Source organism: Pipistrellus hanaki (assembly GCF_964339955.1).
Source record: "Pipistrellus hanaki genome assembly, chromosome: 1".
Classification (NCBI taxonomy): Eukaryota; Metazoa; Chordata; class Mammalia; order Chiroptera; family Vespertilionidae; genus Pipistrellus; species Pipistrellus hanaki.
Window position 1 is genome coordinate 134298462 of NC_140503.1, and position 16229 is coordinate 134314690.

At 39.6% G+C, this 16229-nt stretch overlaps 1 protein-coding gene across 1 annotated transcript in view; it reads right to left on the minus strand.

The window, feature by feature from the left end:
* Positions 1–16229, minus strand: part of USP6NL (USP6 N-terminal like) — a 173990-nt gene that overhangs the window by 74778 nt on the left and 82983 nt on the right. Inside the window, exon 3 of the mRNA XM_084888480.1 lies at positions 2632–2699. Within this exon, the coding sequence (XP_084744606.1) occupies positions 2632–2699 (68 nt within the window). The remainder of the gene's footprint in view (positions 1–2631; positions 2700–16229) is intronic.

Here is a 16229-nt window from a genome sequence, read left to right on the forward strand (position 1 = left end):
CCAGCCTAGGCCTCTACTCCAGGCTACAAAGTTTCAATTATAGAAGGTGAATAAACTCCAACAGAAACATCTGCCACCACTGAGAGAACAGAAGGCTTGGCTCAGCTCCAGGCTACAAAGTTTCAATTGTAGAAGATAAATAAATCCCAGATACCAGGGCCTCCGCTTGGGTCGCCGAGGGGGGGGGGGGGGGGGGGCATAGCCGGCCTGCAAACCACCTCAGGCCCCTTGCCCATGCTGCCCCACACTCCAAGGGAACCCCCACCCTGATCCGGGACACCCTTTAGGGCAAACCAGCTGGCCCCCCACCCATGCACCAGGCCTCTATCCTACCTAACAAAAGAGTAATATGCAGGTTCAAGATCACTCCAACACACAATAGCTGCCCCCATGTGGTCAAAGATGACTGCCCCCATGTGGACACAAGATGGCCACCACAAGATGGCCAGCAGGAGAGGGCTGTTGGGAGGGACCAGGCCTGCAAGGGAGGGCAGTTGGGGGTGATCAACCCTGCAGGGGAGGGTAGTAAGGGGTGACCAGGCCAGCAGAGGAGGGAAGTTGGAGGCAAACAGGCTGGCAGGGGAGCAGTTAGACATCAATCAGGCTGGCAGGGAAGTGGTTAGGGGGTGATCAGTCTGGCAGGCAGAAGCAGTTAGGGATAATCAGGAAGGCAGGAAGGTGAGCAGTAAGGAGCCAGCAGTCCTGGATTGTGAGAGGAATATCATACTGCCCTTTTAGTGCAGTGGGCCATCCTTCAAGGCATCCCAAATTAGAGAGGGTGCAGGATGGGCTGAGGGATTAACACACACACACACACACACACACACACACCCGCACGAATTTCATGCACTGGGCCTATAGTACTTTATAATTGTCTGCTCCTGGGTTCTCTTCCAAGTAAGCTGTGAGCATCTTATGGGCAAAGGCTACTCTAACTCATGTCTGTAATGTGAATCCCTAGGACCAGCACAATGCCAAGCCTGGTAAATATTAGTTGCATGGGGGAAAAAAGACAATGCATGCAAGCATCCATGAGTAGTAGTTTTACTGCTCCAAATGACCAACTTAAAACAAACTCTGAGTATATCACCACTGAGTTGAGACCTGCCCATATGCCTCTCTGAAATCAGGGCAGAGTCCAGATGGCTTCCTCTAATTCTATGCCCGTTATTCTCCCCAAAAAACAAAAATCCTATAATAATGAAGTGATATGCAAATTGACTGTCACTCCAACACACAAGATGGCCGCCCCATGTGGTCAAATATGGCTGCCACAAAATGGCCAGCTGGGGAGAGCAGTTGGGGTGACCAGGCCAGCAGCGAGAAGCAGTTAGGGGCAACCAGGCTGGCAAGGGAGGGCAGTTGTGGGAAACCAGGCTGGCAAGGGAGGGCAATTAGGGATGATCAGGCTGGCAGGGGAGCATTTAGAGGGTGATCGGGCTAGCAGGCAGAAGCGGACAGGGGCAATCAGAAAGACAGGCAGGCGAGCAGTTGGGAGCCAGCAGTCCTAGATTGTTAGAGGGATGTCCCAGATTGGAGAGTGTGCAGGCTGGGCTGAGGGACAACCCCCCAACTTCATGCACTGGGCCTCTAGTAACATAAAATTACATGCAAGTGATAAAATATGAAACATGACACTTATAAATCATTGCTTCAACCCAAAGATCTCAAGAGATAAGGAAATAATGAGACATTAAATCATCAATAATTGTGATTTCCTGAACTCAAAAAACAGATTCCATAACTAATTTAATGCTAATGGAGATTATATATAATGTGTAATTTAAATTTTCAGATCCAGGTTCAATTTTTAATAGCACCCATAAATTATGACTAAAATGGGTATTTATTGAGAACCTAGTATGAGCCAGGAACTATTATACGTATTTAAAACACAAGAGTAAATCAAGCCCAGCTGGTGTGGCTCAGTGGTTGAGCATCGGCTTATGAACCAGAAGGTCACACAAGGTTCGATTCTCAGTCAAGGCACATGCCCAGGTTGTGAGCGTGATCCTCAGTATGGGGTCCTCAGAAAGAAGCCAACCAATGATTATCTTTCATCATTAATGTTCCTATCTCTCTCTCCCTTCCTCTCTAAAACCAATAAAACATTATTTTTATTAAAAAAAAAAAGTATATCAAAAGAAATTCTTACATTTAGAAATGACAGCACACAACAAAAAAAGTAAGTATAATATATAGTATGTTAATATCGTAAGTGCTATGGTAAAAAGTAAATAAGAAAAGGGGATACAGAATACAGAGGGTAGGTAGGGGGAGTATTAAACAATGTGCTCAGTGATTTCACTAAGGTAGTATCTGGGTGAGATCTGAAAGAGGTAAGGGAATGAGCATGGTCTTTCTCGGCAGAAGAAATGGCCAATTCAAAGGCCCAGAGCGAGAAGCAAGCATGGTGTGTTAGAAAGCAGCAAGAATTTGGAAAGGTTAGTGCAGAGGAAAGGAAGGAGAGAACATTTGGAGATGAAGTCAGAGAAAAAGGATGACCTCAATGGTCACATGAAGTAAACAAACTGGTTCGGTAATTTAAGTGTTCCAAAAAGCAAATCCATTTCTATTTATATGTTGTTTTTACTAATAAATATAACTCAAAGAGAAAATATAAATACTTACTCTGTCATATTTAGCAACTATATCAGCTCGCTCCTGGGCAAGTTTGAGTACTACATCCTGGTCTGAACCTGTGGAGAGATCAAATTTAGATGAGCTATTATTTAAAGAATAATAAAGTTAATTAATTATAAAACTGACAAAACAGATACAAATAGAATAAATCCATACTGCCTAAGATGACAAACCAGCAAAAATCAATTAAACTTAAAAGGATGAGTTAAGTATCTGTAATTACAACCTTAAAATATCAACATATATATATCATTTCAATATTATGTATAATATTGAAAAAAAGCAACTTTGTTAACATAGCATTAACTTAGGGATTATGATAAATCTTATCCCTCAAGAATCAATTTTGTTCTAATTTCAGAGAAATTAGTATTAAACGAGAAACTGAAAGTAAAAGCTTTAAGTTTTCAGATGAAGCCACTTGGGTAGATGATGAAAAGAGCACTCAAGAAGGCTCTTAAAAATTAGTGGAACTCATCCACAAAGAAAACTAAAGCAAGTTATACTTTAGGAGTGTTTTTTTTAAAGACGTATTTCTCTTACATGATGAAAATAATCATTTCTTCATTTAACCTCTGAGGTTAATGTCCCAAATACTATAATACTATATCAATGTCCCAAATACTATAATAATCTTCAGTTTTACCCTCCTCCCCGAAAATACACACACACACACACACACACACACACACACACACCACACACCACTCACCACACACCTTTCTTTGCTACCCTCAGTTATCTTTCAAAAACACAAATCTGATAAAAAGTAGAGATCATAACATAAAATAGTATGAATATGACTATACATACCAAGTATCATGAATAAAAATAAAAGACCAATGACAGACTACATAAAATGGTACCACTGATCAATAAGAAAAAGACAAGCATTCCAATAGAAGACTGGGTCAAGGTCATGAGCAAGAAATTCACAAGAGTAACAATAGGAGGAACAACTATATTTGCACTCTTACTGTGCTTAGGAGAGAGTTAAGAAACGGCTAGACAGCAGATACTACTATGAAGAGCACTTTATAACACTCTAAGATAGGTATTCTATTAATCCTATTACACAGATGAAAAGATGACATTTAGAGATTTGAACCAACTTGTCTAAGGTCTCAATGCTAGTTAACAGAAAAGCTACGATTCAAATCCAGACAGTCTTGATTCCATATAAGCATTTACATTATAACAGGGATGACTAAAGAAAGAAAAAGAACTTCCAATTAAAGATGGCAGGTGGAACACATATATCCATTCCTCCTAAAACAGAACTGAAATGACAATGGAGGAATTCTTTAAAGCCCTTCCCTCAAAGACTTAGCAAATGATAATTCCTGAGGAGAACAAAGGGTGGAGTTAAATGTATCAACTCCCTGAGAGTTGAAGGGATGTGCATATATGTTCAGAGGTTGGGAGCACAGACCCTCACCCTCCATCCAAAGCATGAAACCAATAGATGATGCCTAAAGCTGCAGAAGCAGGAAATGGCAATAGACATGTGTTATCTTGCACTATGGAAGCAAACACAAAAGGAATCAGCTAGGGGAGTAAGCAGTGAGGAGGGCAGAGAATGGAGTCAGCTATTTTTCAAAACAAGTCTTACAGGCTGCTGAATCTTTAAACCAACTATAGCTCTGACAAAAATAAAATCTAACTTTAAAAGCCAAGACATGTGATGGGGGAGGAGAAATCAAACTCATTAAAAGCTAAAAATATACAAGTTTTAAAATATCCCTTTGCACCTACCTCAGACTAATAAAAAAATGCAACGGTATTGCTCAAAGCTGACAAAAGTGTGGGAAAATCTGAAGTACCTTACACTGGGGGTAGAGTTATAAATTATAAATCTTTCCAAAAGCAGTTTGATATTATGTATCAAAAATCTTAAAAGCAGACATATCCTTTACCCAACAATTCCACCTTTAGGGATTTATGTCAAAAAGATCATCAAATGAGCACAATCCTATATAATAAAGAGGTAATATTCAAATTGACCATCACTCCAACACACAAGATGGCTGCCTGCCCCCATGTGGTCAAACATGGCTGCCCCTATGTGGATACAAGATGGCCACCACAAGATGGCCTGCAGAGGAGGGCAGTTGGGAGTGACTGGGGCAACCAGGCCTACAGGGGAGGGCTATTAGGGGTAACCGGGGCATCAGGGGAGGGAAGTTAGGGGGGGACCAGGCCTGCAGGGAAGGGCAGTTGGGAGAAGGGGACAGACACAGACCTGCAGGGGAGGGGAGTAGAGGGGGGCAAGCCTGCAGGGGGGGGGGGGGCAGTTGGTGTGGACCAGGCCAGAAAGGGAGGGCAGTTAGGGTTGACCAGGCCAGCAGAGGAGGGCAGTTAGGGGTGAACAAGTCAGCAGGAGAGGGCAGTTAGGGGCAATCCGGTCAGCAGGGAGCATTTAGGCATTGATCAGGCTGGCAGGGAAGTGGGTAGGGGGTGGTCAGGCTGTGAGAGGGGGCAGGCTGGGCTGAGGGGACCCACACACACACCTCAGTCTTATATAATAAAAACCTAGTGACCAAATGGCAGAATGACCAGAATGGCCAATTCTTCAGTTACTATGACATGCACTGACGACCAGAGGGCAGATGCTCAACAGAGGAGCTGCCCCCTGGTGGTCAGTGTGCTCCCAAAGTGGGAGAACTGCTCAGCTGACCGGGATGAGTGGAGCTCCCACAGCGGGCCAATCCCTGCAAGCCACTCCTCCCACCAGTGCACGAATGCCCTGCATCGGGCCTCTAGTTATTTAATAATTTGCACTGTGAAACAGTCAGCTTTAGAGTTAGAAATAGCATCCTTAAACTTAAGCCTGCTACAGTTAAATTGTGTTTCATACTATCTAATCTATTGTTAAGAAGTTATTAAGAATTATACTCAAAATACTTCCTTTGGTTTCATTCTGCTTGCTTACTTAGAAATTGCATTGCAAGAACAAGAGTTTGCCCTAAAACCCTGACCACTGGGATATCAACAGCTGTCTTGTGTCTGTGTGTAAGTGTATACAAAGTTCCAGGCACCTCTTAAACATGACAGCTGTGTCACTCAGTACTTACATCATATATCATTCTCCAATTCAAAAAATCTATTACATTATTCAAGCCAAATTAAATCAAATTTAATTCTTATTGATTGTACATTTAATATAAAAATGTTTCAGTTTAAGAGGCAAATTTTTAAAAGGATAAAAGGTTTGGATTAAATAATACTCAATGATTCAAGAAAACATTTCTGAGCCCAGAAATTTATGAAAGAAAATGACAACTACAGAATTTTAAGAAGTGTTTTATAACATTTTAAGAAGACTATTACTTCACTTAAACACAAAAACTGTTTTTTAAAAAAAAATAAATCAAGTATCCTCCTGAATTACATTTTTTAAAAAGCATGCATTGTCACTCAGTACAACTCAACTCCAAATTCAAATAAACAAGTCATTCAAAGCTGCCAAGTTTCAAATTCAAACCCATAAAACAAATGGACAGTACATCATTTTCTTGGTGTATATTTTGAAAGATGAACATTAAACATATAAAAATCTACAATTTTAATATAAAAATTACTTTACCATTTGTTAGATACCCAGTCTCGCCTTGGGAATTAACAACAGCTTCAGTCCTCATAGAGTAAAGTTATCTATTCCAAGCTTTCATTATTAGTTTACAATTCTAAAGCACACCAAGAGTGTTAGGTGGTGCCCCACACATTCCGCAACAAACTAAAACAGAAAAATGGAAGGCAGCTCTACTTTACTGGTTGAAACAAGCACAAGAAAGAAGACATTTCAGATACATTCTAAGAGAGAGAAAAAAGACCTTGCTGTGGTTACACAGTCCATAGATATTCAAACAAAGATGATATTTGTTGAGAGTAAAACATGTCTTTCAGGCTAGATCCCAAGTACGAACCACACCAGCCTACACCCAGCATTCCATCTAATAACAAACAAGGGCTTTAAACAAGCAGTGTCAGGATATTCCTTACTCTTGTAATTCAAAATCAGCCACAATCTTATTAATTTTAATAAAGTTTGCCATGGAGAAACAAAGAAAATTTTTATTTAAAACATTAAAGCTAAGTAGAAATGCTCTCATACTCATATATATTTTATATTTAAACATAATCTTAATGATAATTTTTAAATTATCATTTTGAAAACTGCTGTTTCAGGCACTGAGAAAATATATGCTAAATTTTGGAATGTTTTGTACTTTTTAACATACCACGCGTATACAAATGAAACAAATGTTTTATCTAACAATATGTATAACTACTGCAGATAGCACTGTGAAATTTTATAATCTATTTGTTCTTTTCTCTCCATTGCTTCCTTCTTCCTTGCTTTCTTTTAAAAGGGTAGGGACCTACAATTTGAGAAGTAAAGGAACAGCCACATTAGAGGCATGCTTATGAACTTAATTACACTGAACTGGACACTAATTAAGTTGATGCTCATCTTAAGTCAGTTGTAACATTCAACATATGAAGAAAAAGAAAAAAACCATCTCAGAAAAACTATCTCAGAAGTTTAGAGAGGGGAAAATGTCAAGCCATATACCATGGCATAAGAATCAGGTTGGCAGCAAACTTCTTATCAGCAAGAAGATAATGAAGCACTATTTTTCAAAGTTCTGAGACAAAATGATCATGAACTTAGAATTCTATAATAAGTCAAACTATCAATTAAGCATGAGAAAAAAATAACACCATACTATATAAAAAAAAAGAGTTAATATACAAACTTACCACCACTCCAACACACAAGATGGCCACCCCCATGTGGTCAAAGATGGCCGTCACAAGATGGCCAGCAGGGGAGGGCAGGTGGGAGGGACCAGACTTGCAAGGGAGGGCAGTTAGGGGTGATCAGGCCTGCAGGCGAGGACAGTTGGGGGGATCCAGGCCTGCGGGAGAGGACTGTTGCGGGAGGATGCAGGCCCGCAGGGGAAGATAGTTGGGGGGACTCAAGCCTGTAGGGGAGGACAGTTGGGGGGATGAGGCCTGCAGAAAAGGGCAATTGGGGGAGACCAGGCCTGCAGGGGAGGGTAGTTGGGGGCAACCAGGCCTGCAGGGGAGAACAGTTAGAGGTGATCAGGCCTGCAGGAGAAGGCAATTGTGGGTGACCAGGCCAGCAATGAAGGACAGTTAGGGGTGACCAGGCTGGCAGGAAGGGCAGTTAGGGGTGACTGGGCCAGCAGGGGAGGGCAATGAGACGGGACCAGGCCAGCAGGGGAAGGCAGTTAGGGGCAATCAGGCCAGCAGGGGAGGGCAATTAGGTGATCAGGCAGGCAGGCAGGCAAGTGGTTGGAAGCCAGCAGTCCTGGATTGTGAGAGGGATGTCCAGATTGGAGAGGGTGCAGGCTGGGCTGAGGGACACACCCCCTCCATGCATGAATTTCGTGCACCAAGCCTCTAGTCTATACTAATAAAAGGGTAATATGCTAATTAGACCGGGATACCAGACATCTTCCAATGCAGTCTGACTTCCTTCCAGACAAAGCCACAGTGGTCAGGGCCCAGGCAGAGGCAGTTAGGGACCATCAGGCTAGCAAGGGAGGGCAACTGGGGGGCCATGAAGCTGGCAGGGGAGGGCAGTTGGGGGCCATGAGGCTAGCAGGGGAGCGGTTAGGTGGCGATCAGCTGGTAGGCAGGCAAGTGGTTAGGACCCAGCAGTCCCAGATTGTGAGAGGGATGTCTGACTCCTGATGCAGGATGGAGCCTAAACCAGCAGTTGGACATCCCCCAAGGGGTCCCAAATTGGAGAAGTATAGGCCAGGCTGAGGGACTCTCCCCCTGTGCATGAATTTCTTCCACCAGGCCTCTAGTTTTTAGATATTACAAGACATGTAAGTAGAAGAATGACACCCCCCCCCCCGCCCCCAACAAATGTCCACATCCGAATTTCTGGAACCTGTGAATGTACCTCATATAGCAAAAGGAATCTGTAGATATAGTTAAATAAGGATCTTGAGATGGGGGAATTATCCTGGATCATGCATGTGGACCCAATGTCATCATAAAGCTCCTTGTAAAAGGGAAACAAGAAGGTCAAAGGAGGAAGTAGGAGATGTGAGTATGGAAGCAAGAGGTTGCAATGATGTGAGGAAGGGAGGAGCCATGAAACAAATTCTCTTTTAGTGGCTCCAAAAGGAACCAGCCCTGATGACACCTTGACTTTAGCCCAGTAAAACTGGCCTCCAGAACTCTAAGAAAATAAATTTATAGTTTAAGTCGCCAAGTTTGTGATAATTTGTTACAGCAGCAATAAGAAACTAATACAATAATTCAAAGTTTACTGCCTTGCAATGTTTCTCTTTAAAAGCCTTTGAGGATATACTACAGAAAAACAAAATAACATCAACCAAAAGAATTGACAAAAACTGTCTCCTTGTGCACACATCAACCAGGCTCACAGAGCCCTCCTCTCAAGTAGGCCCCAATCTTGGTCTCCGGTTCTGTATTCCAACTGCCTAGCCCAATTTTAGCAACAATCCTGCTAAGTCAGTTGAGTGAGAGTTGCCCCCCCACCCCCACAACCCTTGATATCTGATCACCTTTGATATCTGGTCAGAGTGTCAGATATCTGGTCAACAAAGCAGAGTGCCAAGTCAATCAAAAATGAAGTAATGTACAAAGGGGCATGGCTGTGAATCTGATGGTATATGGAAAAAGTGAGTTCATTTTTTAATATTAGGATTACATTTCCTTAATATCTGAAGTTGAGATAAATGATATTAACATTATTATATTATTACAATATTGTTAATAAGATTATTGATCACTCTTGATATCTGGTCAGATTCCTCACTCACCACCTTTAATATCTGATGACCCCGGCCTGCCTTTATCAGTAATCCTGTTATATTGACTTAGGAAGAATCTCCCTATCCCTGATGTCTCCTCTTAGTAACTGTGCATCCACCAAATTCTTCACTTTGTTTGTTGGCTATAAATCCCCACTTGTTTATATTGTATTTGAAGTTGACCCCACTCTCTCTCCCCTGTTATGATAGTTTTGATACCTGAAGCAATACTGCTGAGTAGTTTTTTTACTGTTAACAAGTGTCATAATAATTTTTTCTTTAACAGATCAAAAAGAGGGGCAGATACAGGATCCATAAAATTCAGGAAGCTAAAATTAGATATTTCCAGATGCCAACTGTGTAATTGTCCAGAGAATAACTAGTCTACATTAGAATAGGAATACAAAGTTTCTCAATAAAAATGGGCATTCCAGACAACATGGATATTATTAATGATACATATAAAAGACACTTAAAAAGAAAAAGATGAGGGGACTATTAGAAATCTCATAACAAGCAAAGCAGAGTGTCAAGTCAATCAAATATGAAGTACATAGGGGCATGGCTGTGAATCTGATGGTATATGGAAAAAGTGAGTTCATTTTTCAATATTAGGATTATATTTCCTTAATAGCTGAAGTTGAGATAAATGATATTAACATTATTATATTATTACAATATTGTTAATATGATTATTGATCTCTAATCTGCACAAATACACACACCCCACTCCAAACCTAATCCTCCATCCTAGAAGCAGCCACTGTTACCTACCAAAAGTACTCTCCACACCACACAAGAATCTGCATGTGTGCAGGCGCACACACACATATATAAATGTCTCTCTTCCATTCAAACACTAGAATCGTCTTATAAGTAATCTAACACCTTAGTCTCTCTTGTTTAACAGTACATCTTGGAGATTGTGCACTGCCAATAAAGGTTTAGCAACCATTTTTGGAGGCAAGAAGTAGAGGCCGTGAGCTTGGGTTCGTGGCATCTGCCAACTTCCATGTGTGGTATTCCCACTAAGGTGGCCAATACCAAGCTGCCAGGGTGACGTCACTGAACAGAAAGTTCAGGCTGGCTCCAACACATCAGTGCATCTACCTCAACCTTCTTGATAGTTGTCAAGTTTCCTGACACATTAACGAATTTATTCAACCAATCCTCTTTTAGGAATTTGAAGTAGTATAAACTGAGAGAGTCCATTTACAAAGGGAGTTAAATGAAACATCAGGAGGCAAAGAGCACAATAGTCAATAGTGACCAAGACAGCTGGAAAAAAAAAAAAAAGAGAGAGAAAGCAGAATTGACCAGTTACCTGAGAAAAAGCAGCTGTTGCAGAAAGGAAAACAGTACCTGATCTGCAGAGCAAAGCGGAGTCATCACCAAAGAAACCTTTTTGCCTCAAAAAGAGCCAGCCCAGCCCTGAAGCTGCTTCATGCCTCAGTTCCTGGTAGCTTTCATTTCAAGTTCAATGTATTCACATGGCACATACTTTTTTCCTGAAGTAATCTGAATAAGTTATTCATGTCTTTTCCTTAATTCCATCTCATCTTTCAACCAAAAGAGGGTCTATGAATCAACAGTACCTAAGCAACAATTTCAGTTATTTGGATTACTTCCTCAATATAATACTAAGATATATCAACAATAAAGAATCTTTAAATTGTAAAATCTTAGTAGGCACCACTACTAACACGTCAACATTTATTTTGCTGTGCTATAGATCCAGGCGAAAGGAATGCTCAGAGGAGAAATAAGCAGAATTAAACAGATCAACTACAAAATACAACTAAAACCAAAAAAAATAAAGGAAGGTGCTGCAGTCATCATAAGATAACCTGAAATATTGCTTATTTTAACAGGCCGTTTTGTGCAAGATAAAATTAAATTATAGGCACCTAAAAGTTACATATATCTGATCCCCTCCCCAAGAAAGCTTATTCTTAAATAGCATCCCGGGACACTGAAGTAGCCTAAGCCAAAAGCACCATCTGTGGCCCTGTGAGAAGAACTGATCCAAAATGTCCTGTTCCTTTATCCCCTCCTTTGTTTGGAGGTGGAGGTGTCTATAATCCAGTACTCCTTTGCACGCCAGCGCAATCCCACTTCTATTTCTCATAACTCAATTAACTCTATGTTAAACGAATTTCTTATCAAAAAATGCACAACCTCAAAAACCCACTTATCTCCTTCCTCCCCCACAGTGTAATAATCTTAGAAAACTCATCTGGCTTCCTTCCCTCTTTCTCATGCTCATTTGGGACACACACACACACACACACACACACACACAACAAAAGATTCTGATCATAGCTGCCATTATAAAAACAGTATAAATAATCATGATCAAGGAGGGAAAGCCCAAGACTGAAAGTTAAATACATGAAAGAACCAATGCCATAAACCCAACAATCCTCAAAAATGCTATCTTGAAATAGAATTTTAAAAAACAATAAAAGATATGAAAAAGCTAAGAATCTTTGGCAAAGGTATACTTTCTGCAGTGAAGGTATATCTGAAAAAATAGCCTATAAATCCAATTTTAAAAACAAATTGATATATTAAGTACTTAACTGATTAATTCACATTAATAATTAATTTTGAATAATTTTTCTTATCCTTTTAATGGATAAGAAATATATATGTATGTATATATATCTCTACACTGCAAAAAGTACACCTTTGCCAAAGATTCTTAGCTTTCTCATATCTTTTATTGGTTTTTAAAATTCTATTTCAAGATAGCATTTAAGATTCTATTGAGTCTAAAATTCAGCTATAAGAAGTCACAATCTATTTCTAACACTTCTGATTATTTACTAGTCCTTCATATCCATTAAGGAATGAATGAATGGATAAATGAACAAACAGGGACAAACAGATGGAGAAAGAATGAACGTATGTATGTCAGGGGCTCTTAAAAGATGCAGAAAACCAGAAACTTGTTATGTCTATATTCCAATCTACTCTTCTCTGTGTGCTTTCCTTTTACCTAGTTTCCAATCTACTCACGGAATTTCACAGTCTCTCTTTCTAGAAGGTCATGTTGACTTGCCTATGTGTTTCCATCACGCTTCAAGTAACTCTGAACTCTCTCCCCACTCTTCCCTTACTCCTCTCATGGGGCAGGAGTTTGGGGGGTCAAGGAATCTGAAAGGAGCACCTGAGCAAGGCTGAGGCCAAGCTCAGCCTTTCTCTCTCAGCCACCCTGTCCCTGGGTGCAGGCCCTCTGCTCTGCTCTGCTCTCCAGATAGGAAGGCATCTGTCCTGAGGGGAGGCCTGGGGTTGCTTATCCTGAGGGTGAGCCTGTCTAAGTCAAGGCGAACTAAATTTCACTTCACTTCAGATCTAATGTCATGTGTCCTGCAATCAGCCAAGAGGAGTCATTCTGATCTTCATCTGTCATTCTCCTATGTTTTAGCTCTCAAAGAGAATAATTATCACTACTGGTTCCCTAGAACTCCCAATCAGACAAGTGACTCCTATGTTTATGTGTAAAATGATTCACATAGGAAAAGGATATGAAGTGATATAATATTATTTAAATAAATACCATTACTACTGATGAAAAACATAATTACTGGTTGTTGAATATGAGTGCAATTCTCATTTGGGGGGCAGGGTTGAATGACGATAAAATTGCCAACAATAGATACTTAGAACCAAGACAAGCATATGAGTCATTTTACTCACGTAAACCCGCCTACACTTGCTGGCAAACTCAAGATTATACCTTAGCTGCAATTCCGCCAAGTGTCATCCTTTTACTAGATGACACAAGACTGGTTTGTAACAACTGGTTTGTGGATGCTTTATAACCTGTTTAGTCAGAATTTACTGCTGCCAGACGCCGTGCTGGGCATTTACTATACATAATCTCATAATCCTCACAGTGAACCACCTACTCTGTTAGCTTAATACTATCCCCAGTTTACATATGAGAAGCCTGAGGAGTAGAAAGGTTATGTCATTCTGAACCTATGGTAAGTAAATGGCAGAGCGGGACTTAAAAATTAGGCTTCCTAATTTCAAAGCCCTATTTCTTACCACCAAGCCATTTTGCTGAAGTTTAAGTGAAGGATACTTCTATACTTCTTCTAACTTCTGCTGTTTCTTTTCTTAGAAACACTTATGAATTCTTAATAGTTGAGTTTTATAGGTTCCAGTAGCTTTCCAATCTTATCACACTAAATTGTCAATTATTTGTGCAAAATGGAGACCAGTAGTATTGTAGAGGATCCAACAGCCATTAATATGAAATATTTTTTGTAACCATATGCAAATGGCTCTGTTACATTTTAAGTTATGTGTTTTAGGAAAACAACAATAAATAATTGAGAAACAATAAAAAAATTGACAGAATATTAACCAGTGGATATTGATATTAACTTTACTAAAATATACTTTTACTTGATAAAATCAAAGGTCTTCATGATTAATTTCTATGATTATAGAAACAATTCTGTTGAAGTCACATAATTTACTTAACTTTCATATTTATTTCAGCTGATTCACAATTGTAAGCATTATCAGTTATATTCATTGCAATAAAAATTTGTGTTGAAGTCAGCCCAAGGGGTTGAAAAAATGATACAAATTCAGCACATTTTTATAGACCAATATAAGACAAAAGGGATAAGAAAGAATTCACACTTGTCCACCAGAACAACTTAGTAGCACACAGGAAGACTTGTATTGATGTATAAGCAAGTCCCTGAATTCCCTTAGGTTCAAATTGGATCAGAAGGCCACCAAAAACTGGCAATTTAGGACATAATCAATACAAATGCTCATATCACACCACATAATTCTCACATGCAGCTGCAGTCAACACATCTCACTGAACAAATCATAAGAACATTATAGTATCTCTCAGGTATATGTGTTTAATATAAGTATTCTTTACATTCTGTTACTGTTATTGTGCTAATAATGTTGTGTTAGGGAAACTTTGATAAGTAAGATTTATTTTACATTAACAAACATCAAAAGTGCAACACATATATGGTGGTCTAGATCAGTGGTCAGCAAACTTATTAGTCAACAGAGCCACATATCAACAGAACGATTAAAGTTTCTTTTGAGAGCCAAATTTTTTAAACCTAAACTTCTTCTAATGCTACTTCTTCAATATAGACTCGCCCAGTCCGTGGTATTTTGTGGAAGAGCCACATTCAAGGGGCCAAAGAGCCACATGTGGCTCGCGAGCCGCAATTTGCCGACCAAAGGTCTAGATGAATTAAGTACCAACTAGGAAGCTGGGCTCCTAAATCATAGGTAGCATTTATTTTGCATGATATAAGTGTTTTGTGTTTATTCATTTAATGCCTTCGTATCAAAACTGAGATAGATATCAGTATTGTCATTTAGCAGATAAGAAATTGTTAAGTTAAATAACTGGCAAAGATCACATAGCTTTGGAGTTTAGAAAGGGCATCTGGAAAAAGGCAAAAAGTCTCCAGAGTGCTCTTAATCACTCCACACAGCCTTTGAAAAAAATAAAATGGCAAGCAAATGAATGAAGGTTTATCAAGAGAATCTGTCAACAGGGATCCTCAAAGCAAATAAGGGAAACAGGCCAGGGAAGTGTCCACCAGTCAACAGGAGGACAAAAGAGGTGTTTCTGTTGGGGGGGGTGGGGGGGGAATGAAGGCTACCAGGAAAAATAGTTTGTTTATTAATATATCACGTTTGTTTAACTGTTATACGACAGGCACTGTGCTAGGTATATAACTTATTTAATATTCAAATAGCCCTACTGTCCTTTACATTTTAAATAAAACTTATAAGTCAAGCAACTTGCCCAAGTCTATATTAGTGTGGGAGCTTCAATTCAAACCAACATCCAGAAGGCTCCAAAGTCTGTCCTCTTGCTCACTATGCTAAGAGCAGAGAGAGAGAGAAAAAGGGAGAGAAATGTGTCTGTGAACCTCTAAATTAATAAAGTACAAGCTACCAGCTAGTGCACAGGAACCAGGAAGCAGGTGCGTGGAGTTCAGTGCTAAAGCCTCCATGTACTGGTGTACTTCCTCAGTAATACCCTACTCCCTCCTGATCCAGTACAAAGAGAAACCTTCTCAGATCTGCCAATGATGACTTTCAAAATTACTAATTCCCATACCTTTCCAGTTAGCCAAGTTCCCAAGGTTTTACTCCACTGATACTATAAAGCTGCCACAGAGTTTTAAGGATATAAAATAGATTTCAATAGTATCTGATTATTATGAACACAAGCAAATATTTCCAAATGTTAAACTGCGACAACTATATATTGCTTTCATATACGACTTGGTACAATTAAGCTTAGTTTTTTATCCTGTACTAGTTATCAACTGCAGGCCCTGGGCAGAAAACAGGGAAATGTGAGTTCCTGGCCAATAAATTTCAGTCTTTGGCTTATACTCTCTATTCAGTCCCACTCTTATTTTTTTCAAACCCATTAAAACTGAATCTTTATTTTTCTTCTTTATATAAATAAAGGAAAATGTTTTTCAAAGTAATGATTCATCAACCCTAAAGTATTGTATATCAAACTTTAACAAAACAGTATTTCCAATACTACTACTGGCAATTTGTTAACATATAATATTGTACAAAAACTTTAGTATTTTCCTGACAAAGAGGTCTTAACAAAATTAATATTGTTCACAAAAGCTAAGGAATAGGGAGTAAATGTATTGCATCATTGCCTCAATGGAAGCAGTATTGCTGTTTCACACAGTGCACTTAGTAAAATTATTGTGTCAATTTAATTTG